The sequence below is a fragment of the Hyaena hyaena genome, unplaced genomic scaffold (genome assembly GCF_003009895.1).
Source record: "Hyaena hyaena isolate Hyena2069 unplaced genomic scaffold, ASM300989v1 scaffold_304, whole genome shotgun sequence".
Classification (NCBI taxonomy): Eukaryota; Metazoa; Chordata; class Mammalia; order Carnivora; family Hyaenidae; genus Hyaena; species Hyaena hyaena.
The window spans coordinates 583,471-610,655 of NW_024080937.1; the positions used below are offsets into that span (position 1 = coordinate 583,471).

At 33.7% G+C, this 27,185-nt stretch overlaps 1 protein-coding gene across 1 annotated transcript in view; it reads right to left on the reverse strand.

The window, feature by feature from the left end:
• Positions 1–3,793: 3,793 nt before the first annotated feature.
• The window catches only part of USP38 (ubiquitin specific peptidase 38), a 32,355-nt gene continuing 8,963 nt past the window's right edge, over positions 3,794–27,185 (reverse strand). The window contains exons 3-10 of the mRNA XM_039248217.1: positions 26,719–26,848; positions 24,646–24,747; positions 20,925–21,083; positions 18,580–18,773; positions 15,903–15,996; positions 12,742–12,848; positions 10,195–11,551; positions 3,794–4,893 (exon numbers count right to left, since the gene is read on the reverse strand). Coding sequence (XP_039104148.1) covers positions 4,732–4,893; positions 10,195–11,551; positions 12,742–12,848; positions 15,903–15,996; positions 18,580–18,773; positions 20,925–21,083; positions 24,646–24,747; positions 26,719–26,848 — 2,305 coding nt within the window. The 3' untranslated portion in view covers positions 3,794–4,731. The remainder of the gene's footprint in view (positions 4,894–10,194; positions 11,552–12,741; positions 12,849–15,902; positions 15,997–18,579; positions 18,774–20,924; positions 21,084–24,645; positions 24,748–26,718; positions 26,849–27,185) is intronic.

Consider the following 27,185-nt stretch of genomic DNA (forward strand, 5'->3'; position numbering starts at 1 on the left):
AAAAATGGAAGAGATGAAGCTAGTAAAGGAAGCAGAATTTAACTGGTCTAGGAAATGAGTTTGCTCAACCATTTAGATCATTATCTGTAAGTTTTAACAAAACAGATCTCACTTTTCCTTGTTTTGAATCATATTTGAAGGGTACAGAAGTGAAACAGAAATTTTATTTCATAAAATTTATTGGAAGCCTTTATTAATATGTAATTTGCAGAAGTCTTTTGCTCACATTTTTCTCCCGTTTGTTACTCTCTCTCCATTAGAGTACTGACTTTGGAGTTCTTAAGCCTTGGGTTAAGATCTCAATTCTGATTTTTAAAAATCTCAATTAAAAAGTTTTTAGCTGCATGATTTTGAGCAAATTCCTTAATAAGACTTTATTTATTCAACTGTAAAGAGGTTAGGGAGAGCAAAGTTATGAGCAAAAACACACAGAAATGTCAACCAGTCTCCAGCACATGGTAGACACTCAACATGTTAGACCTTTTGGATAGAAAGCCCAGGAAAAAACTCCTTTTCTAGCTTAGAAGTTCTCAACTAAAGATGCACATCAAAATCACACGAAGAACTTCAAAAAATATTGATGCTCAGTCCCTACATAATTTAATTGGTGTGGGGTGAGGACTGGATAGGCTATTATTTTTTATAAACTCTCCAAGTGATTTTAACATGAATGCAACGTTGAAAACTGATCTAGATAGGGACGACTTTTTCATTTCTCTGAAATCAAGGGGTGTGTGTGTGTGTGTGTGTGTGTGTGTGTGTGTGTGTCTAGCAAACAAAGCAAAATGTGAAAACATGAGATCTATTACGAGAAAAACAACTGCAGGCCATAACTGACACTGAGGAGTGCTGGCAACACACTTGGCTGACTTCTTAGATTCTGTTTTCAATGTCGAATCCACACTGGTTATATAACATTGGGGCTAAAGGTTTTACATAATGAACCTCTTTGAATTTGTAAAGCCCAGGTTGTTGATTTTATTTCTTTAAACATTATTTCTATAGCAATTTCTTTATAAGATAGCTTTTTAATAAAGCACCGTTTACTTTATATCTTTGTTTTTTAATTCCCCCATCCATTTTGAGATTCATTCACTTCTAAAAAGAACTCTTTAAGAAAATTAATTAGAAAAATGAAATAAAGGTAACACTATGATGGAAAATGACAGTTTGGTACATGCTTAAGAATGTATACATGGATCAACTTCTTTTCAGATTTATTTTTTAAGCTTCATTGAGATAATTTCTAATTTAAATTTGCTAGCTGTTGTACTTTAACCTCTTAGATTACATTATCCAAGGTTTAACCTTACTTCTCCCGATGACGTTACTGAGTTAATAGAAGTCAGCTAAGACTACCTAATAAGTTTTTATAAAATGTGAATAACTTATCCTTCTTTACTTTGATAATAGTTTTACAAATCTAAACTCATTAGAAAAAAAGCAGAGGATGAAAGGATATACAAAGTATAGCTTTCATATGAGAAAAGGTGCCATACATAAATGTGCAGTATTATTTCTTCTGAAACAGCCACTTAAAAAGCTCTCTTTGAATAGAGTATATTATGGGGAGCCTGGGTGGCTTAGTCGGTTGAGTGTCCAGCTTCAGCTCAGGTCATGATCTCCTGGTTCGTGGGTTTGAGCCCCGCGTCGGGTTCTGTGCTGGCAGCTCAGAGCCTGGAGCTTGTTTTGGATTCTGTGTCTCCCCACTCTCTCTGACCATCCCCCACTCATGCTCTGTCTCAAAAAGGAATAGAGTGTATTACGTGAAGTACACAATCACAGGAAAAAGATATACTGAGAATCAAGAACTGTAACAAAGTACATGACATCAAAATGGTAATTTCCATTATGATCTGTATACTAGAGAGACTGTGCCAATTTTGCTTTTCTTCAACTGTCCTGCACACTCAAGAAGCATTTAGCCTCCTCTTATGACAAGGTAGCAAAAAGCTTTTAAAAGAGGTAGTATATGAAAAAATAACTACTTTTGTAAATAACATTATCATAAAAAGAACAAAACTAATTGAGAAAGATTGTTAGATGAGCTTACAAGTTCGTTTTTAAATATTTTTTTGTTCTTTTTACATATGAGTTATTAATAGGCTTTTTGAGCCTGTTACAACGACCCCCAATGCTTCTAGACATCATGAGAGATCTTTATTTCTACATCCAAAAGATTCTTCTGGAATCTTAAGGAATGGAGGCAAAAGTCAGAGATCTCTAGCCCAATGTTGCTTTGTTTCTGATAACTCAGCTTGAAGACAGGTGGTGGGAAGAAGCTTGAATGAAGAATGAGTTAGAGTCCTTTCTCCAACTTGAGCCATGTAAATGTCATGACTCAGAGTTGCACAGGCACCTGCTTAGTGAATGGAGTACAAGGGCTTGCATGACTGACCACATTGTTTATTTTCTTTTCTGCGTATCGCTCTGAAAAAATTTTTAATGTTCCTCAATGTGTCAAAGATGTTTGAATGAAACAGACATAGATTTCCAGCTTTTCATTTTTGTTAGTGCTGAGGCCTAATGACCAGCTTCATTTGAATTGATTACCTTGGAATGAACTGGAGAAGTGGCAATAGTACTCTAGCAGAATCAGACCCCCTAGAATTTGCAAGAGGAAGAGGAAAGCACAAGGGTTAGGAATATGGGAAATGGAGCTTCTGGTTATTCTGGTTTCAATTTCAGCAAATGATTAATGTTATTATATTTTTTAATCTTAAAAGTCTTTCATTTCAAGCCTTTGGTATTGGTATGAAATGATCATCTGAATAGTCTCAGTATTATTATATAACTAAAATTTTATCTTTTTATCATTTTGAAAATTCAATATATATTACCTTGATATATATATCAATTCAATATTGAAAATTCAATATATATTACCTTGATATATATATATATATATATATATATATATATACACACATAAAATCCTTGAATTATTTGGTATTCACAAATGAAATCATATGTAGGTCTATCTTAAAGTTCCTGGAGGCAGCTGAACCCAATATTAATATAGCAAGTATTAAATGACCTCACTACTTTCAATAAATGCTAACACTGATATAATCTGATAATAAACAATTAGCCAGTGGATAAACTGATCACACAGGGTAGCTTAGGAATTCACTACTGAGGTAAGAAGAAGATCACAGGAAGGACAGTGTGATAAAAATTTGTCTGTTTCATTCATTTATAGAAAAGACAAATCTCAACAAATTCTGCAAAGAATTTCCAGTTTTAATCCAATCAGTTTTCCTAATGTTCCTGGTGACTGAAAACAAATTAGGACTGGGACATAGTGGAACGAAGATGAGGCGTTCTGCTTTTAACTACACCACTAAAAGCTTGGGAAAAAGATAAACTCCCAATCACCAAAGAACACTCTTTCCTTAAAATGTTTTCAAAATAAATATGAGGCCAATTTCAGAACAATGATTGTACAATCATGGATAAGTTAAAACCTTTAGGAAAGGGGACAACTGGCAAAACTCTTGAATATGTACAATCAAGACCCAGGAGAATTGACTTGTTTCCCATTCCCTGGTAAAAGAAAATGTGGGATGGTAAGGTCTGACATTTCACCGCTTTATCTGAAACTATGAAATAGAAACAACTGTGCAAAACACAAGATTCAAAAGGAAAAAAAAAAAAAACCCAAATGTACAACTCTAGAAATATGCAATTGATGTTTAATAATCTGAAGATAAAGAAAATCAAAGATTTTTTACTTGACAAGGTTCATTTCCTCTGAATCCTTCTAAGATTTAAAAATAATCTATCACACGTATTGATTTAGAACCATCAGATTTTACTTCAGGAAAATCTAATACCTTTCAAAAAGTTATAATTTTAATGTTAACACAAAAAATTACTTCCTAACATTTCATTTTTAAAAAACTTTTCCGCAGTCAAAGATTACTATTTTTGAATTACAGTACTGCAAGGCACATACAGAACTCACCTCCTTCAAAACACAGAGAAGATATACTCCCTGAAATAGAATTTTAAAATCCTTAAACAATTAGAAATACTACAAAGTTAGCAATTTTTAGGTAAAAATGTTGTTCCTACAGGATCATGCACCTTTCTTAAAATCAATTCAGCATATATGTATAAATAATCCTTTTTTAAAACATTTGTACTTGAAATGCAGATACAGTGATGCTGAAGACAGCACTAAACAAAAACCTGAAAAGTACTATAGTTGATAAAATTCTGTTATTGCCTTCATTAGAGACTGTATTATCTTTAGCATTTTAAAAGATTTGAATTTAATAATGGGGCATTATACAGGAAACAAAATTTTTTCTTTCCTTTTAAACAATACTTCCATCATTTCTAGTATCAATTATTTAATAATAAAGAGACTAAATGAATTAAACCTTTTGTTTAGTAAAACTGAGAACGAGACCATTTAAATGCCTCTTCTAAATTTTTTGCAGCTTAATTAGGGAACAGGTACATACTTTCCTCTGAAAATTTTTGGTCAAGCATGTCTAACCATAAAAGTAAGTGGAATTTTAAGAGGTAGATTTTTTTCCCATGATGCATCTGTTAATAAATGTATTGTCAAGAAAATAAAAACAAGCACTGAATGTGTTTTCTTAAAGTATAAGGGTCTAATGAAAAGAAAAATAAAAGATAGATACATTTGTTACAGTCTGACATTTTAACAGTCATAGTAATAGATGTTTTGTGACCAGTGCATTTTGGATTCTCTCAGGATTAAAATACGAGTCTGCCAACTGTATTAAATCCTCCTCCACCCCCTCCACCAGTTGGTCCACAGCTTCCTGGTGGGTCATTGTCATCAAATCCATTGGGCCGAAATGAACATGAGGCAGATGCAGCTTGTAGGGCCCGGGCACGAGCGTTCAACTCTTGTTCCTAAATTTAAAAAGAATTTTTATAAAATTAAAACCCTAAACACAGTGGATGAGTATATCATCTACATTAAAACTGACTTAATCCATAATAAGCATCCCTTAAATTTCAGTAATTTAAAAAATATTGACTATACTAATCCCTGTCAAATCTTACTGAAGTACATAATCACAGATGGAACAAATAAGAGAGCAAAATCCTGGTGTAACTCTACAGAATGACAGGCCCTAACGGCCTTTCTGTTCAGTATCTCAGTTTGCAGAAGAGAAAACTGAAGCCCCATATCTTAAAATTCCTCTAAGGAAAAATGAGTGTTCTTGCAAATACTCATCAACACATATGGGAACAGATTTCCTTTCTATATACAGAATGTAGAATTTAAAGCTTATGGCGAAGGATTATCTACTCTTTATCAAGTGGGGCTGTTTTGTAAGTGGGTGATAAAAGGTACAAATAATGAAAAAAGGCTAAATGTTTTCTACCCTTAGAATACTTCTCAGTAAATAAAAGTAAGATTTCAATAACATTGCTAAAGAAAATGGAGCCTATCTCCTTATAGTATTACTTAAAACTTTTCCCTACCAGTATCAGAACTTTAATCAAGAACCAGTCATATTCATTTATGTGCCAGACACATATTAGGTGCTCAGTAAATATTAATGATCACAGCTTAGAACACTATTAGCTACTTAGCATCAAAAGAAGCAAATGTAAATAAATAATGGCAAATTCATTTGGCTAGGTGTCAAACCACATTGGGAAACTGGTACAAACTCCTTGGAAGAAAACACAAAGTATTCTGGCATATGCCCATTTTCCTGGGAAACGGTCTGTAACTTTCAAATGAAGTCAGTATTGATAAGGTCTAAAAGCCACTCTTAACGTGTTAGGCATAATCATTCTGAAGAACTTAAAAATACATTTAATAGTACTCATGAAAACGATACTATTTCCAATTTTCAACTAAGCCCGGTTACTTTGCTCCAACTGGCAAGGTAGTGTTAGTCTTCACAAGATGCCCAATGTTTTCTTATGGAGTAAAACCCAGGCTTACTTGAACATCTATTTCTCACATTATGAACACCTAATTTCTCAGTAGCATAAAGCAACAGCTGTGCAATTCCCTATAGAAAAACTGATCAAGAGTCACATACTTTTATAGCTGAATGTGACCTTAGATAAGAAATCCTTGTAACAGAATGGTCTAATTAACCAGTCTCTGGCAGGGCTTAGAGGGGTTTTTAAAACTGAATTTGCCAAGATACTTCTCAAAACCTTTTTTTTTTTTTTTCATTTACTGTGCTGGTTTCTCTGTATAGTGTTTTTCAAGAGATACTTTATTTTTTAATCTGTAAAAATAAGAATTTCAAATAGAAAACAAAATTTTTAGTTTTACAGATAGAAAATAAAAGCTATAGATATGTAAGAAATAGATACAAAATAAGGAACAAATCCTCATTGCTCTAGCTCTATCCTATTAAACTATCCAAGCAAGCAATGAAAATATGACTCTGTGTCTAAGGTCCGGCTCCAGATATAGATCATGTTCCCTAATGAAATAAATAACACTGAATATGCAAAGTAGAGGTCAAGAAGTTCTGTTCCCAAAAGATAGGCAAATTTTGTTAAAAAGTATTCCCACTCCCTCAGAAGCAGTGTTAAAGGACACACATAATACAAAATTAACTCCATTGCTTCTGAGACACATGAAAATTGTATTATATTTCAAGACAGAGCTTCCCAAGGAAGGAATATTCCTTTTTTGCTTTCTTATCTCCTTATATAAATACATGGCTGACAGAGAAAAATGTAGGATATTCTGTTTGCAGAAGATAAGCTTAATGGACAGATGCAGGGAAAACTGCTTTTCATTTTCTTTTAATATAGATGAGAGCACTGTGTATAATGTCAAAAATTACGATTCTCATCACAGCATCTATAATTTTACATCAAGTATTAAAATCAGTTCTTATTTCAGAAGTAGACTACAGGCTTGGAGTTACCGCTGCTTTGGGATAAATAACTCAGAACATTTAAATCTCTCAGTCAAGTAAATGTTAATATTAAAATAATCCACCTTTTATTTCTCTTTAAACTGCACAAATATATTATGTATACTCTTCTGGATGTACAATAAAGAAAAATGCTAAGACCTTAAGCGAAAAAGTGGCCTCCAAAGAAACAAAGGAAAGCAAGCAAACAGCACAGGACAGAAGCTCTGTATGGTTGATGCAGGACACGTGGGGATAGCTGGGGGTCCTCACAGTGCCACGCTGGCACTACTTTCACAATCTTTCTCTCATTGGCTTCTAAACAAAAGCATAACTTTTGTAGCCCAGACACTAAAATAATAAAGATACTCCTTACCCAAAGGAGTAAGAAAAAACTCCTTCCCCAAATTTACTTCAAGATCCACAATCTGCACTGCTATCCAATGTGTCAGGCTATGACACACACAAAAAACGGTTTGCTCATACAGGACTTTTCGCCCTTACTTTTCAAAACCACTAATCTCACAAGTTTCTTTCTGACACATGTCAATCTCGATGTGATTTTAGTAAAATTTAAAAATGGAATCCCAAAAAGAGCTTGTTAAAATTATACAAGATGAATTTCTAATGTAATGTGAAGAATAAGTAGCTACCCTGATATGTACTAAAATGGTAAATTCATTTGCAGTTCTACTTAAGAGCAAAGGAACTCAAAAATATTCACTCTACATCCTTACTTAGACTGGATTAAGTTTTTATAATTGTTTTACAAATAGGTATAAAGCTGTATCTTAAAACTAACGTATTCTTGACACAGCAATCTATTTTAAAGCATTATTACTATGAAATGAGCACAGAAGTTGAACTATACTTTAAAAATGTAAAAACAAAAACATATATATATACACGTTCCATGTGTTCAAAACAACAGTTTCTTAACACAAACTTAAAATACTAGAATGATTCAGTTAAATAGTATGAGTGAGAACCATCACAGTTCAAACCAGCACATATTGCACTATTAAAAGTAAATAAGACAAAGTATAAATGTTTAAGTTTCTAAATAAGAGCTGAGTATTTATTATTATAATTTGCTTTAAAAAGGTACTTTGGTAATCAGCGTTGACTTAATAGCCTGTCTTAATACAGGAACATAAAAATCTTAATGTAAAACTTGGCAATATCATTTTTACATTAAACAATTTGCCAATCTGAGACTTAAGATGGAATTTAGAACAAATGCAAACACTGAAAAAGTGAATTAACAAGGTACATAATGCTCTCCTTTATAGTGACATAAAGGCTTAAAACAATAATGAAAAGAATGGCTCATCACACTCAGATACTATAAATATGGTAATGGGGTAAATAGTAAGAATAAGAAAATCATTTAGAGGTAGGCTGTAGTAAAGTAGTTGTTATGGTTATAAGAGTTTTTGGCAATCCAATCACAGAACTGCTCTATTTCTTTTTAAAATCCATGTCTCTCCTTTGATAAATATGCTATTTTACCTAATCATTGATATATAATATTCTGCATAGTTCTATAAATTGACTGCACTGGGCCTTATTTTCCACATTTTAAATTACAGAAAATTCCTATTTCAACCTAATCCTCTTACCTTTACTCCTATTTTCTAATCTTCAAGAATCATGATTAATATCTAGTGTTTATCTGCTGCTAGGAATTTACCCAAGGGATACAGAAATGCTGAGGCATAGGAGCACATGTACCCCAATGTTCATAGCAGCACTCTCCACAATAGCTAAAACATGGAAAGAGCCTAAGTGTCCATCAACAGATAAATGGATCAAGAAGATGTGGTTAATCAATACCATGGAATACTACATGGCAATGAGAAAAAATGAAATCTGGCCATGTGTAGCAACATGGATGGACCTTGAGGGTGTTATGCTGAGCGAAATAAGTCAGGCAGAGAAGGACAAATATCATATGTTTGCACGTATAGGAGGATTAGGAGGAACTTAATGGAGGACCATTGGGGAGAAGAAAGGGGAAAATGAAGGGGGAGAGGGAGAGAGGCAAACCATGAGAGACTCTTGAATGCTGACAAAAACTGAGGACTGATGGATGTGGGGGGGAGGGGGGGATGGGCATAGAGGAGGACACTTATGGGGATGAGCACTGAGTGTTATGTGGAAACTAATTTGACAATAAACTATTTGTAAAAAAAAAAAAAAATATCTAGTGTTTATCTGAAGTCTAGTAAGAAGGATATGGTTCAATACATTCTATCATCTTGACCATAAGCCTTCTGACTGGATGTAAGAATCTTTGGTGGTAAATCAGGCTTAATAAATATTCTGAATTTCTAATTTTTTTTCTGTGAAATTTATTATTTTTGTGTTACTCTAGAACATTGCCATACTCCTTTAACAATGTATCATGTATAAATTATTTGAATATTTTATGATATGGCCAATTTGAAAACTTTTCAGAAAACTTTTCTCTCAAAATCAATACTACACTGACCCAATTTAATTCTTCTCTTACTCCATCTGTATCTTTCAGCTTTCTGAGTTTCAAACGCACAATTTTTAGTGCTTACTTATGTATGTAAATTCATAAAATCACAAGGACTACACAATGAATATGCCTACAATTTCAATGATAATTTAGGTTTGGTTCTTATGCTGATAACAAGTTGGCAGGATTCAGAGAAAAACACTTGCAACAAGATCTTTATTAACTTTTGAATAATAAAATCACTAACACCCTGAAAAAAGTATATTTGTAAGTAAATTAGGCTCATATGAAACCTTTGTTTCATGGCTTTTTATACACTATTCTATATTCTATTATCTTGGTTTTATTGCTCTGGTCTTTAACAATTTTTTTTTTTTTTTACACATATTCTACCTTTCAGGGTTTTTTATCCACCCAAATGTAAGTAAAGCTCCTTAAAATATTTATACAATAGTCAAGAAGGAATAAATACCAAATTCAGTCATTGTTTCCCCTGGTAAGTGGGACTGAAGGGGAGAGGGAACTTCCTGTATTTCAGTATGGAATGATTTATAATGATCATATCTTTGGTATATTAAACACAAGTGGGGTCCTTTGCACTGCATCTAACTACAACTTTTAATAATTAATTCATAACATTAGAAAGCAAGAAAATTTATATAGGCTGAACCCATTTCATATAAACTCAGACTCAAATTCAGAATTACCATTCTGTAAATTTCTTAAAAATGTAGAAGTTGGGTTTTAAAATTAGGGCACTCATTTCACCTCTGTCAATTGGTTAAACATTTTCCACAAATGATGAAGCTTATGTTTCCAACTTACCTGTAAATATAGTTTATTGTCTTTTGTTATAGCATCCATAAGTTCTTTCTGTAGAGGTGGGTCTCCATTTACCCAGAGTCCACTGGTTGAATTGTTACCACTTAAACTATTAGTGCTATTCTGTTTTTTATACAGAAGCACATACGCTGTGTCCTTTGGAAACCTACTCGTAATTTTTTGCACTGACTGAAATGAAGTAAATGTCACTCTGCTGTCATTAAATAAAAACCATTCTTTTGACATTTCCTTATTTTCTAAATCTTGTCCAATAACTGCACTGGGACTATTTCTCCCTAGTAAATGACTCTGGGAGGACGCTAATGCCAGAGTTTCAGACTGGTGGCACATCTGGTATGAGGACTCTGTACCCGTGATGTTTCTGGCATAAGAATAGTAATGCCCACTTTCAGAGGATATACCAGAGTGAACGACAACGGAACTTAACAGATAAGGCACCAATCTGGAGCAGCAAGCTTCTTCAGTTCCAGAAGACTTTAATTTTTTAGCTAGGTTCTCACTAATATCAGTGAAGTCAACATTTATAGACCAACTTTCTGACAATGAAGAGAAAGAAGTAGTTCTTTTAACTGGCAACTCCAAAACCAGTGGCAGGGACACATTGTCTAAGATTTTTCTTCTCACATGATACTTCTGATCATATGAAAATCTCAGGAGAGTAAGAATAAGGTATTCAGGCTCCTCTGTGATTTGCATAGTTTTCTCGGCATTCTGCAGAGAGGCACAGTTTTCACAATAATACTGGTTGTCGCCAGTAAGAATCTCTGGAGCCAAAAAATAATTTAGTAAGTCGGTTACTGAAGGTGTGCTTCCGCCTCCTGGTCTCTGAGGTACATCTTTATTAACAAGAATCTTGCTAGACTCATGAGGGACAGAAGTGGTACCAGTACAGCAAAACTGATCAGGAGGACTGCCTGACACTGTTTCATTCACAGCTGAGTCACAAACAAAGGCAGCTGTTGCCGGACTATAAACTCCTGGTTCTTCTGAAGGTATACTGGCTTGCATTAGATCACCATCTTGTGTACTGGGTGACGATGCTAGATCTTGAAAAGATAAGTTTTCGACAGAAGAGGAAGGACAAAAGGCCAATGAAAGATCAGTAAAGGCTTCCACTTTTTGTGAGGTACTCCTGCAGTTCAAACAACATATGTGAGTTCGTAGTTTTCCTCCAAACATTCTTTCTATTAAAGTCTTCTCACCCTCACTTGTGCAAGGGCTCTCTGTTAGTACAGCTGCCTTACTGGCTACTTCCTGGAAAGAAGTCTCATTGCACTCCAGACTTGCAGAAGACTTGTGTGAGGGCTGAACTTGCAAGACCTTTTCTTCTTCATGTAGCCTGCAGGAGAGTATATCATTATATAGCTACTTTACTTAAGTTTAAATGTCACTCTTATTTAAAAATATTGGTGGCTTATATAAACAGCCAACTTATTTTTATCAAATGTTTAATGTCTAACGTAAAAAATCAAGTTTCTTCTCTTTCAATCAAGAGGGCCACTGAATAGTTTGAGAATGTAGATTACAAGCTAGGGGCTATCACTACCCTATACACTCATTCTTTCTTCATACTGCTACTTTCTAGCACTTCTACATTGTAGTGAATTATATATTTCCACAAATTATCTTCTAACTCTTTGTCTGCTTGACATGTCATAGAAAGTCTAGAATAAAGAAACAATGCAACGTGTCCTTCGCTGAATCAACAGAAGATTGCACATGTTGAGTTCAACTAACTTTACTGGTCACATACGTAACAGAAGGGAGACAATCACAAAGAGAAGGAAGAAGATAAAGGTTTTATTAACTAAGTGGTAAGGAGACCATCAAATATACCAAACACATCTACTTATGAACTGGTCTAAAGGAGCAAATATTAAATTTTTTGGTCTCAGGACCCTTTAATACTCTTAAAAGTAAATGAGGAACCCAAGAGCTTTCATTCGTGTGGTTATATCCACCAATATTTACTGTATTCAAAACCCAAGAATAAAATAATACATTTAAAAACAGTAATAAAGCCATTACATGCTAATAATATTATTGATAATATTCATTATATTAATAATATTCATACATTATTATTAATAGTATTCATTATAAACCAAAAAATTTAGTGAGAAGAATGGCACTGTTTTAAATTTTGCAAATATTTTAAGTGTCCGGGTTAAGAGAAGACAGCTGGATCCTCACACCAGTCAATCTATATATATTGTTCTGGATGAAGCATATGAAGAAAATCTGGCCTCAATTACAGATCCACAGATAGAGTTAGAAAAGGGAAGACCCCTGAAAATGTTTGGGGACCCACAGGGGGTCTTTGTACTACACTCCCAGAACAGCTGTTTCAAAGTAAGAAAATCAAAAAAAGAAACCAAATTAAAAAGAAAAGAACACTTAAATATATTCAATGAATGCAAGGTATTCTAAAGATTAACACTTGAAATATATTTTTAAAGGCAAAACCAATGCTATAGAAATAATGTTATGAAAGAAAACAATTTAAATAACTTTAAAAATGCTTTTTACCTGTCTAGCAGAAACCTGAGGTATTCAGAACAGTCTTGCTGTGATCTAGGGGTAAACCATGGAGGTCTGGAAGCCTCAAAGAACACCCGAGGTGCATATGCTTCTCTCTTTTGATATCAGTAGAGAAAACACAAGGAAAAGATTCTCACACCATGAATCAAATAACTGAAATCTTAATATATGTTTAATAAAGATTACTTAAAATTACATTGTGCTTAACCCTACTACAAAGTGCCAAAACTAAATTTAGGTAATCTTCATTTATAACTTCTCATTCTGCAAATAGGAATTATCATCTAGTGGGGCATCTGGGTGGCTCAGTCAGTTAAGTGTCCGACTTTGGCTCAGGTCATGATCTCAAGGTTCTGGGTCTGAGCCCTGCGTCGGGCTCTGTACTGACAGCTCAGAGCCTGGAGCCTGCTTTGGATTCTGTCTTCCTTTCTCTCTGCTCCTCCTCCATTCAAGCTCTCTCTCTCAAAAATAAACAACATTAAAAACTTTTTTAAAAATTATCACCTAAAGAAACATGTGACTTGCCCAAGGTCATAGAGCTAAATTAGGGCCAGAGGCAGTCAATTAGAACCCAGGTCTCTTGAACACTTAATATAATGTTACTGGCATTATCCCTCCTATGACAGTCATGTGCTTGAGTCTGTAAATTTTTGAAAAACCACATTTGAGAAAGACATGTTAATGAATACATATTTTGGATAAAGTAATAAAGGGAAAACTCTACAGGGCCATGCATATCTACTTTGGGTGAAAATTTCTTTGACCAGGTATACATTTCATAAATGTACAGAATGTAAGCACATTGTTTAGGGTCCTTGCTGATTTTATTTTTTTAGTATGGAGGCCATTTAGTGAAGTGGTTGCTCATGGACTGTAGCAATCTTGGTTCAAGTCCTAGATTCTGCAACAACAAAAAGGAACTGAAAAGGCATCTGAAAACATGTGATTATAACTTGAAAATCTAGAATTCTGACATTTTGAATGTGTGGTACTCAGGAGAGTCCTCAGTTAAGAAAAATTTTATCAAAATAGGGGTATTGATGGGGCGCCTGGGTGGCTTAGTCGGTTAAGCGTCCGACTTTCGCTTAGGTCATGATCTCGCGGTTCATGGGTTCGAGCCCCGCGTCGAGCTCTGTGCTGACTGCCAGCTCAGAGCCTGGAGCCTGTTTCAGTCTGTGACTCCCTCTCTCTCTGACCCTCCTCTGCTCACGCTGTCTCTCTCTCTCTCCTAGAAATAAATAAAACATTAAAAAAAAAAAAATTAAAAAAAAAAAAAAACAAAAACAAAATAGGGGTATTGATAGCATTTTGAAGGAAGGAATTTTAGCATACTGACTGAGCATGAGTTCTAGAGTCATGTGGTTCACATCCCCACTTGTCACTTGTTTGCATGACCCATGTAAAAGAATGTAATGTAAACCCAGTTTCTTCATCTATAAAATAAGGCTACTATCTTATTACCTCATAGATAGTTTTTGAGAATTAAGAGATAATACATGTAAACTACTCAGCCCAGAAGCTAGGCAAATTTAAATGCTCACTAAATGTTAGCTTTATCAAACAAAACAAAACAAAAGCCTTTGCAATTATATGGGGCAATCTACCTACCTACAACAATTCTTGTTGGCTTGCTACAGACAGGGTCTCAACTGTGACAGAACTTTAATTAGGTTCTCTTATGTATTCCTTTCTTCTTTTCTTGGGAACATGGAACCCTCCTATGGTGTTTTTCTAACTTGCTGATTTAATAACGTACTATAGTATATAATATAGTATATATAATGCCTACATATACACACACAGATACTTGTATATTATACCTAGTATGCAGTAAATGAGGACTAGTGATAAAACAAATACAGAAGTCAATTTACTTGGAAAAATAATGTTTGCCAAATAGAGGGTAGATATTTCATCTCCCTTGGTCCTGAGATGTTAAATATAATTGTTTTTTAAATTTATTTTTATTGTTTTATTTTTTATTTATTTCTGAGAGAGACACAGCATGAGCAGGGGAGGGTCAGAGAGAGAGGGAGACATAGAATCTGAAGGAGGCTCCAGGCTCTGAGCTAGCTGTTGGCACAGAGCCCGACGTGGGGCTCAAACCCACAAACCTGTGAGATCATGACCTGAGCCAAAGAAGTTGGATGCTCAACCGACTGAACCACTCAGGCACCACATGTTAAATTTAACTTGTGAACACTTCCTTCAGAAAGTGAATAATAAATTATCTCTTTGAGTATATAGCTACTTACATGCCATCACTCATATGTTAATTTTTTCCATTTAAAAAGTTATACTTGAGATATTTCATAGCTTGTATATAAAAAACAAGGCATTCTTATCAATTCAATCTCACCAATCTTGAAGCTATCTTTTCTGGCTCTACCTATCTACTCCTTTAGACTTCGGTGAAAATAAGACAATCAGAGTAAAATCAGGAAATAATATGCATTATTTATAAACGATATCTATATTATTCAATATGTATTGCTCAAATCTTAAAGTTCCTAGAGCATAAGGATTTCTCTTTGAATACTTATCAGACTCCATATTGTGTCTCTCAATAAATGTCTCTTGAATGAATGTTTACTATATGTGACTTTCTTGCCAGTAGCATAAATTCATTTCCTTGGATTAATTTGTGGACGTAAAAGATCATCATAAAATTTTAGGCCCTAGAACATAACAGATGAAATTGTTTATCCATTAAGTTCTTGAGCTTAAAATTTTGGTCATAATGAGAAGGAACATATATTAGAAACAGGAGAAAAAAGAAGCCAATGTACCATAAAATTATTTTAATTGTTCACTATTGTGAAAAATCTATCAATTTAGTATCTATAAACTATTAAAGATGCATTTAAAACGGCTTCTTTATGTAGAAGCTTATTTATTGGATAGAAAATCAGATTTTATCTATAATATTAGAACAAAAGGTTAATACAATATTCATGTATAAGAATGGAGAAAAGGAGGAAGAAATAAAAATTCAGAGCATATCCTGATTTTATGCAGGATTTCTTTAGTACATCTAAGTGAATTTAATAGATATTAAATGGTGAAATACATATTATTTAAAAAGATTCACCAAGTTTGGTATTATGTGCAAGGAAGTTAACATATACATAACTACACACACAACTCACCTGTGTATGTGCCAAAAAGGCAAAAAGATGCTGTAATTTTTTCATTAATGAATTGCATCCATTTAGATTTAAAGATAATACTTGCCTCCTGAAACTGAAAGAGAATGAAACATAGTGATTTTTTGTATACATGTGTATATACACATGCATTTATTAAAAGCGAAAAGGAAACTAGTTTAAGAACTTATTATCCTCAAAGTAAAACTTGACTCATTTGATGGCCCTTCACTTAAGAAAGTTACTACTTACAATGAAGTGGAGAAGGAAGGGGAGAATGACAATAAATTAAGTTACTATGGGACCGTGCAATGGCCCATGTGCTGTTGTTATTCCTACTTTCTGGATCAGCAAATAGAAATGGATTAAAATATCAATAACTTAAATAACAACCTTTAAATTCTTTCATACCAGCATGAAATTAAAAAATGTGTTGTTAACAAAACATACTGTAAAGTTAGAGTGATTTAAAGGGTGTGGTAGAAGTACAGGGTGGGAAAAGGAGAAATTATTCAACAAACATAACAGGAAAAATTGGGTATCCATTTGGAAAAAAAATGGAATTAGATAAAATTTTATATTATTACAAATGCTACAGAGGAGTAATGAGCTAAATGTGAAATATGGAACTACTGAAGTACTTAAAAGAAAAAAGGGGGGAAGTGGAAAAGGGGAAGACTTCCTATAATTCAGACACTACAAATGAGAAATAACAGATCTCGCAGTATAGAATAAAGAATTATAAGTGAAACACTACAGATTTGAATCAAACTGACAGGAAGAGAGTATGTAATAAAAGATTACCATCCAGAGTACATATAAATCACTATGAAAAAGAAAAAGATCCAATAGAAACATGCACAGAAGGAAAGAATAGATGATTCAGAAAACAAACACAAATGAACAAAGAAAAATAGGAAGGGAAAACTATAATGGTCAGCGATATTGCAAATTAAAGCAAAAAGATATTTTTCCCCTGATAAGAAAAAATTTCAAAGACTAATTATATCAAGTATTGCTAAAAGTATGGGCTCACAGGTACAATTATATACTAGTATGCAAGTTCAAATGCGACAGTCTCTCAGGAGGGGAATTTGGCATACCCTATTCAAAGCAAATCCTATACATCTGCACATGGGCAGAGAGATGTTAATTACGAGTAAAATAACCTAATATTCATCAATAGGAGTATGGTTAAATAAAATGTATAGTACATCTATTTATTCGGGATGACAGTTCTGTCACTACCCTATCAAGGGAATATTTCCAACAGGAATCAATATGAGATAAAAGCAAGTCCTGGGAAAAAGAAAAATATAAACAGAATTATAAATATTTTTAAAAAACATTTAAAAATAGGATGATAGTGTTAAAATTTTTTTTAAAAAGCATTTGTTCTTGTTCTAGATAAAATCTTGTAAATGTAAAAAACAGGGCTGAAATGATGTACACAAAACTGCTAACAAATTACTTTTAGGGATGGGATTTTTCTTCATGTCTGATTTTTATATACTTCTAAACTTATGTTTTTTAAACCCCGAAGAATTTACATTATTACTAAAGGAATAAAATATACTATCTGCCTTTTCTTAGATAGTGTCATGGGCCTATACAAGAAGACGGCTCTTTGAATTGCTGTTCCAAGTTATAATTGCTTTGAGTCTCTCCTTTCACTATCATCTATAAAATGAGACAGCTGGACTAGATGACCTCTGGTGGTGAGACAGAGTTTTGAATTTAGTTTTATGCTTAGTATTACTTGTGTTGAAGAGAATACATTTTTTTTTTAAATTAAAAATTTCAAATACAAACAAATTAAAAAAATAAAACACTAAGCCAAACAAAAAACATCTTAGTGTTGATAGTAGATTCTGGGGCCAGAAAAGAAAATACACCTAACTCTTCTTCATGTTTTAGTTTGTGATTCCTCTAGGTAGGCATAAACTTACAAAGGCTTGGAACTCAATTGGTAAAGAGCTGTGGTCGAGTTCCATAAATACTCTATGGGTACTGAAGAGAAAAATTCAACCATGTTTTCACCTTTAGGAAAAGTTTGTCATTATTTTGTACCTTTCCAGATAGCACTCACATAGTTAACAACCTCTGATTTTCTATTTGCTTGGCTGCAAAAGAAAATGAATTTGAAAGTAAATCTATAAGAGGGCAAAGGAATGTATATATTTATAGATTTGTTTAGTATTTATCAACTTGAGTTGGGAAATAGAGCTTAAACTTCTTTAACAACAACAAAGAAGTTATTAATCTAATAGCAAAATATCTGCAAGCAGAAAAAACTAAACATAATTCCCTTAAAAGACATATAAGTTAAAAAAAATACACTGTCTTACAGAATAATAAATTAGTACTTGAGGACACTTAAACTCTTTGGAATATGCTCACTTAATCCCTCTGTTCTACTATAAAATATCTAAGCCAGAATCATTCAGAATATTCTAAATGCAAAACATAATATAAATGTAAAGCAGAATGTATATAAGTTAACATTTAATAGTTCCTGAGCACTAAGAGCAATTTAATTTCTGAATAAGGGAATTATATAAAAATATTAAAATTTCTCCCATTTATAAGAAATAGTGTGAAGATAATACCACTATCTTACATTTCATCAGTATGCATCAATTTCTAGAGTTAAAAAAAAAATGTTCAAATTTTAACTTACTCTGTGGCCATAAACAATGCTTGTATAACACTGTTCATATAACATGTATTTCCTAGATTAATGAGACCAGTTTTCCCAGTTTCAGATTTTCCAGAAAGTCTAGACAAGCAAGATGCCAAAGAATTGGATTGAGAAGTCCAGGCACTTTGATTGAGAATTAATTTAATCTTCTCTTCACTAGGCTTAGGAAAATCCTGTAGATCATGAAGAGGAGAAATAGTTTAAAAATATAAACCATTTTTGTTACTAAATTAACACCATGAAGAAGATTCTTCTGCTGACATTTAACCTTTCTTTCCTTCCACTTAGTTTTGAAATCACCTATAGTACTTGACCAGTCATCAAAAAATTACATTATTTTACAAGGAAAAAAACAACTGTGTCCTAAAATAAATATATACATCCTAAAGGTAGAGTTTGTCAAGTTGAGAAATGTTTAAGGACAAGGTATTCAAATCACATTTAAACTATATTTATGTTTCCAATTTGTCAGAAGGGTATTTCAAAATAAAACTTTGAGATGAGGGTATACTGTAGTGCTACTCAAAGGCAACAGAAAGAGGTTTTAAATTAACACATAATTGAATAATCTAAACAATTTGCTTTCAAATTTTCAAGTGAAAATAAAAAATATCTTTTTCATTTACGACTAATATTTATTCAATATTAACCTTTAGAAATAAAAGTTCAAAGTAATCTAAGGATGAAAAATAAAAAGCATCTAAGCACAATGACCTCGGACTTCAAAAAACAAAACTCAATCTTGTGTTTAACAATAGAGAAAATTATTACAAGATACAGATTCTTATGTGCTCTATGACATATAAGAGACAATTTTAAATCAACATGATTTCAAGCACGAATAGAGTGGAAAATAATGAAAGTTGGTAACAGCATTAAACCTTTTTTGGACTGCTATTACCACCTGGTACTTAGACCTTAGAAAACAAACATTTTCTGAAGGAATTTTAATCTCCTGATTTTCTTGTTATTGTTGCCAGCTAACAAAAAAGTGCTTCCCTTAGGTTAAGAGTGAGAACCTTGCTTCTTCTGAGCCTAGTTCAGTTATCAGAATTTTCAACATGTAAATCACTGCAAAATAATAATCAACAGCAAGAGGTTTCATTTATGGACACAGAAAGACACTGTAGAAAGAGATTAACGTTACTATTAACTCTATGATAAAAACCTATGATACGTTTCAAAGTGTCAAACCAGTGGTATACATTAATTGCGCAACAATCTTGTGCTCTGGGTTCAACCAAAACGTTTGACTTTAACTACCCATATAGTAAAAAGAATAAGCTTTGGGTTCATTTCAGCTATAGACGAAGTAATAAAGATAATGAGATTTATCTTGTATTTAAGATCTCAAAAAAACATTATTAATATAACTGATTTCTAATAACTTCTGATTATTTTGGCTGAGGCAAGTTCTCCATTTCTTTTGCTATAACCTGACCATGCAGTAAGTCTACTAAGAGTAAAGTGTACACACTGTGACCCATTCTTCAGACAAACAGAATCAGTGCTTCTTAGGTCTAATGACTAAATAAAGTTGAAAAGGAAGGTAAGTTCACAAATAACTCAAGTAAAGATTCTATAAAATATGGATATTCATGAAGAGCCCATAGAAAAATGGAATAAAACAGGTAAGGAAATAAAGTCAAATATTTTATTAAATTGCCTTTCTGGAGTCTAAGATATTCTTACATATTTTAACACTTTTGATATTGGGATACATCGGTGATGTATGTATTTACTTAACGTAGCATTTCTTTTTACACTTGATCTTAGCCCAAAGGCCGAGAAGCAATTGTGTAGCCTTTCTTGTTTAACAAATTTCCCCAAAAGCTGTTATAAATTTTTTTAAGTTTAATTTATTTATTTTGAGGAGAAAGAGAGAGAATGAACAAGGGAGGAATAGAAAGAGAGGGAGAGAGACAGAATCCCAAGCACGCTCTGCACTGTCAGCACAGAGCCCTATGCAGGGCTTGAACTCACGAACCTGTGAGATCATGATCTGAGCCAAAATCAAGAGCTGGATGCTTAACTGACTGAGCCACTCAGGTGCCCCAAAGGCTGTTATAAATTTAAAGATATGCCTCATAATTGATGGCAATGTAGAACTGAAGAAATATGGTTATTAACTTAGATTAGTTATAACAAATAAGAGATTACTTCCTAAATATTAATGAATCCTGATTCCAGTTATATTTTTCAAATAAAATGCATACTATCATAGAATAGTAAATTGAATAGCTAATTATAGAAATGTTTCACTACATTCATCTATCACATCATGGTCTGTGGCTGTACAAATACTGGTGCAACTACTATCATACCTTTATTGCTTCCAGAATAGGTTCGTAGAGATCTGGAAATCCAGAATAATGATACATCATACAGTGTATCAATTCTGTTAACTGCACTAAGAAGGCTGTACTGGAAGGGAGACCATCACTTTTGAAGGAGTGAACCAAATTAACCACATGAGGAACAATCTGAAGAGAAAAAAGACAAACATTCTTTAATTTTTACAAATTGGCAAAAATTCTCTAGCCTACAAATGGAATGGAAAGGTTACATGATCAGCAAATACTTTTCTGTATGTTCAGTCATAGCCTTTGTCTAAAAAAGCTATGAAGTTAAAAATTTCTAGAATATCAAGGTAAATCTAGTTTCAAAGTCACATATAATTTTAATTCCATGAGACCCCTCTCCTCATCCTTATACTCTATCTAAAACAAACTAAGGTATAAAATAGAAGGTTTAGTCACTCCTGCCATTCTAAAAAATGCCTTAAGTTGAAAAATGTTACGACTATAATATTTACCAGATTGTTCACAATAGGAACAAACTTTTAAAAGATGAACTGAAAATTAGCTTAAGGGCTCCATCTAGTGTGAGTTTTAGATTTTTTCACTTGAAAGAATTAAATGCTATATATACTTTGCATATTAAAGTCTACTTCAAGAAAGTGAAGTAACTAATATTACAGCTCAGGCTATAGGATTAACTTTCTTTTAGATAAGCAAAGAGATGATGTCTTATGTTAGCATGGTTATCCTTATTAACAACTCCCATTCCCCACCTCCAAAAAGAGGAGATGGTTCTAAAAATAAATGGAATCAGAAATTTCTATTATTTTTAAGAAATGGGTTAAATATAAAAGAGAAATCTAAAATGCTCATTTGCTCAAAAACACATAGAAAACAGTATTGATAATAAGCACAGATGTGTCCTTTCATTATAAAATCAGGCTAAAGTCAATACACAGCCATTACATATTCAAGATGATATTAACAAAATAAACCCTGTTTTACTGAAATGGCTCATTCCATTAGTACAGTGGTATCCTTGTTCCAACTAATTATTAATTATAATCTATTACTATACATTTATACTTCATGTGTAAAAGGCGTCTAAGAATATTATGTTCTACTTCTAGAACAGTTTTTTGTTTGCCTAGTTGTAATCAAAGTGAAGTTAAAGCTCTATGATCTTCAAACAACAATTACAGTAGTATCACATCAACTTTCTTTCCTTCTTCCTAAAAAGAACAATGATATTCTTAACACTGCTATTCTCATTTTGCTCTCATTCTATGCTTGAGGTCTTAAAATGACATTTTAGCTTTTGCACTACCTTCTTCAATCCTACCTCCATCAAAGGTATTAATTTGATCATGAAACCATCAGTTCCTAATGAGTTCACTCTCCTAGTATCTCTACATTTCTAGGCAGAGCTGAATTATAATTTTGCTCCATAAAGCCATTTCTATTAGATACTCTCTTGCTAAAATAGTCAGAAATCCAAAATTATTTTGTTTCCTCACAGGTGAAAAGAGAGAGAGAGAAGTGGAAGAGAAGAGAACATAATAAAAAAAAATGATTATTTAATTTACTTCCAAATCTTCTAAAAGCTTTCCAAGTGTAGATTTGGTCTTTGCAATCAGGTAATATAGTTGTCTACTACTACATCCTATATGGTTAAAATTATCACTGCCATAGAAATGAGACTAAGTTTTTCATAGGCATAGATATATGTACAAGCAGGCTATTACCTTCTAAATGCCTCAAAGTTGATATTTTTTGAATGAGCAAATCTAAATATTTATAGACATTACTGTAATACTCATTAAAGTTACTATTTGAGAAAATGTAGATAACTTATTAGAAGCTTTGATATTTTTCTTTTGTATAAAATAAATTTCTCTCCACTTATAAAAAGCTTAAGAAAAGTGATTTGATCTATAAATACATTATAACATCAATATTGGTTTGCTCTAAAATAGTATAAACATGTAATATGATGAATAGTGATGTTGGTGATTCCAGATTATTGCTTATACTTAACAACTTCTAAACCTGACTTCGTCACTGAATTAGTTACAGTTGATTTAACTACCACATGATCTGCCACTAGATGCCCAAGTTCATTTTAGCTGAGTAGCTGGTTAGGCTATCCACAGTATGTAAGCAATAATTAGATCTTAGTTTTTAGAATTTACTTAAGCCAGATGACAACTTTCAATTTCAGATCTAACGATTTCTTAAATAAATGATTCATATTTCAATAAATATTTCAAAGTCAAACTTTTTTTAAAACTATTATTTTTTTTCAGAAAATAAAAGCAATACAACATATGGAGTATCTTCCATCTTTTAAAAAACTGTGAACAAACAAATAGGTTTAGAGTATGGCATAAAAGACTAATCAGAGAGATTAACAAATGTTCTCAGTGTGAGAAGCAATAAACATTAGAATGGATGACTAAGTTATGTTAGAGAATCTCCTTCCCAGAAATTCTGAAAAGAAACCTTTTCTCAAATGGCCCACACATGACTATGCCTGAAGACAGACACAAATAACTGATGTTCTTTACCTTGTTAAACATTGCTACTTATCATGCTATATTAGTCCAAGTTGAGTTTTGTTTGTATAACCAGCAGATATAAGGTTATTGGCTCATGGTCAAGATCACCAATTGGACTGTTAACTGTAGAAATTCTCATTAGACTCTGCTAGTACACCTGCTATATCAGCTCAAGTTTTGAGTTTTGTTTTGTTTGTGTAACAAAGTTATTCGTTGATGGTCAAGATCACTAATTAGGCAATTAACTGTAGAAATTCTTGGAATAACACATCCTAAGTGACAATGCATAATGTAATTACTTGTTGGTAAGGTTTACTTTCTACAAAGCCTGCCGCTTTTCCTTCAGTGGCAGTGGGGCAATGAGCAGCCTATGTATGTAGATGGTTCTCTGAGGCTAGTTATATTACTAGCTAACAATCAACAACTGGGATTCAGCACTTATTCATCAGTCTCCTTTGAATTTGCTTGTAGTAGGTCCACATTCCTAAGAGTTTTACATTGTGGGTGGATTGATAATGAGGTTCCAGTCCTATAAAACTGAGTATCAGATCCTGGAGGAAGCAAGTAACCACATAAAGCACTGCCTTTCTGTGATGTGCTAGACAGATAAGTGGACAGGTTCTCTGAATAACATTTTGTCATTTCCACCTGTAATAAATGATAATCAAATAACTGAAATCAAATCAAATCAAAACCAGCGATGTAGCTTATTGTAAGTGGTAGGATTCCGTATATATTTTAAAGGTAGAGTCAGTAGGATTTGTAGGTTGCAGGTTGGGAGAGAATAAAGTCTTAGTTCTGGGGCTATAAAACAATTGATGTTTTCATGTTTCTGAAATTCTAAAGCAGTCAGTGGCTTTAAACCATTTTTTTTCTTCTACACAGTTCACATGTGCAACCGACAACCATCAGTGATGCAGACATGTGACGTCTCTCGTGTAGAGCAGTAACTTCAGTTGCTGGTAGTGGTTGCAAGTGGAACAGTTTTGGTGATACTCAGACATTCTGGAAATAAATTCTTTGGAGGGAAATCCCATAACCTCAATTTTCTAAGACATCATAAAGCTACAAGAAAATAGATTCAGGACTAACCTACAATCTTTTGACTATATATAAATGTGACTCAATATTAAACTAAAATTTTAAAACAAAGCTTTTCAACGTAGAAAGCTTGTGTCCCAACTTACCAAATGGAACGCCTCTGGAGAATGCTGAAAACTAAGCAGCATATGAGAAAGAACTGCAAGAGCACCAGGTCTCACAAGAGGAAACCAAAGTCGATTAAAAACCTTCAAAAAAGACAAGATATCCATCTTAAAGAGTTTGTAGGGAAATCATTAACGCAACCAGTGGTTATTTTCCTTGGAACAAAAATATGTATGTGACTACCCCTTCCTGGAAAGGTCTATCATAACATGTTATTAAACTTTGGGAGAGAGAAAGGTGAGAGAGAACAACATGACTGAGTCAAGGGAATGTAGTGGCCTAAACAACTCTTAAAACCCTCTGATCAAATAAAAATCTGTCAAATCTTATTTACAAAGTGATAGTTCCTTGGCCCACACTTCATTCAATAAATACTTACTGAGTACTTACTACTGCTCGGCATTGTTCTAGGCACTGAGGATAAAAAGGTGGATTAAAAGAAAATCTCTGATCTGATAGGGCTTACTGTCTACAGGGTGGGTAGACAATAAAAAGTAACATGGAGACAAGTGCTATGAAGAACGGAGTATGAAGAACACAGGCTGCTGAGTAACAAAGGGGTCTGCTATTTTATTTGGGTATTCAAAAAATTCCTCATGTAAAAGGTGACATCTGACTATAAAACACTGAAGGAAATGAGAATAAGCCTGGCAGGTACCTGGGAGAAGAGCATAATAAGGAAGGCAAATGTCAAGCACTACAAAGACCTTGAGGCCTGTAGCTTGGTATACTAGAGGTACAGCAAAGAGGGCAGTGTAAGCAAAGCAAAAGGACTGAGGCAATGATAGCAGGAGACTCGATGAGAGAAGCAGCAGTGGGCGAGACCATATAGGACTTATGTGACATCTGTGGGGGACCAAGGGCAGGAGCAGGGAGGCTACTGCAATCAGTACCGCAAGGCATGATAATGACTTTGGATCAAAGTGGTAGTGATGTAGCCAGTTAAAAGTGATAGGATTCTGGATATATTTTAAATGTGGAGTCAATAGGATTTGTAGGATAACGGCTGAGAGAGTAAGAGAAGGACAGCTTCAACGTTTTGGCCTGAGCGAGTGGAAGGATAGAGTAACTATATAAGATGGGGAAGACCAGGCCTGGGAGGGAAAAATCAGAGAAATGAAAATGAAATGAAATGAAAAAGTTGAATCTGAGACCCAAGTATGGACGGTTGGATACATAAATATGGAGTTCATGGGAAAATAATGAACAAGAAATAGGAACCTGGCAGTTGTTAACTTAGAAACATTATTTAAAGCCATGGAACATATATGCTGTGAGTATGGACTGAGAAGAAAACTGATCAAAAATGAAAGGAACTCTAAAGCACTCTAAAGTTAGAAAGATCCACTACAAGAGACTGAGATACTAGTGACCAGAGGAAAAAAAAAAAAGAAGAGAACTGGGACAAAAAGTAAGCGAGGAAAGTGTTTCAAGAGGGAGTGATCAACTGTCAAATGCCGCTGATAGGATAAATGAGAGGAGGACTGATAAATAACTCCGAGTTTAGCAATACTGGAAAGCACTGGTGTCAAAGACAGTGTTGGTTGAATAATGGTGGTACAGGCTAGATTAGCTGGATACAAAAGATAATAGGAAGGGCGCCTGGGTGGCTCAGTCAGTTTTGTGTCCATCTCTTGATTTCGGCTCAGATCGTGATCTCAGTTTGTGAGCTTGAGCCCCATATCAGGTTTAGCGCTCACAGTGTGGAGCCTGCTTGGGGTTCTCTCTCTCCCTCTCTCTCTGGCCTCCCCCATGTGCACACACGTGTGTGCACTTGCACATGCACTCTCTCTCACTCAAAATACTAAACATTTTTTGGGGAATAATGGGAGGAATATGCTTTTATATTTGATACTTGAAAACAGCAAAATTATTTTAATTACCTATACTTAAATACCATTTTCAATTTCTAAAAGCTGTTTCAAAATTATTATTCAAAAGAAAACCCAAAATTAGAACATATTCAACATTTGATACTTTATAGGGACAACTCAAAGACAAAAGCACTGATTAGGAGACCATTCATTTTAAGAGATTTCAGTACTCCCACTTACCAGTTCTATTTTCAGTAAAGTAACATCTATCAAAATAGTAAACTTCTGGACAGCTGCCAGTCCCTTCAGGAGTGCAATCACCCATGTATCCACATGCTGAGCCAATGGCCAGGACAGCCAGTCAATCATTCTGAAAATTGAAAAACAAAACTATTAATCTTGAAAATATTTTCAACATCTTTTAGTTGGAAATAACAAGGGTTAGAGTAGATAACCACTCCCTTTGTGACTCAATAGAGCATTGTTTAAGATGCAGAAATAAGGGGCACCCGAGTGGCTCAGTTGGTTAAACGTCCTACTCTTGATTTCAGCGTAGGCCATGATCTCATGGATGTGAGAGCCCCACGCCAGCTCTGCACTGACAGTCCGGAGCCTACTTGGGATTCTCTCTCCCTCTCTCTCTCTGCCCCGCCCCTGCTTGTGTACTCTCCCTCTCTCAAAGTAAATAAACATTAAAAAATCAAATC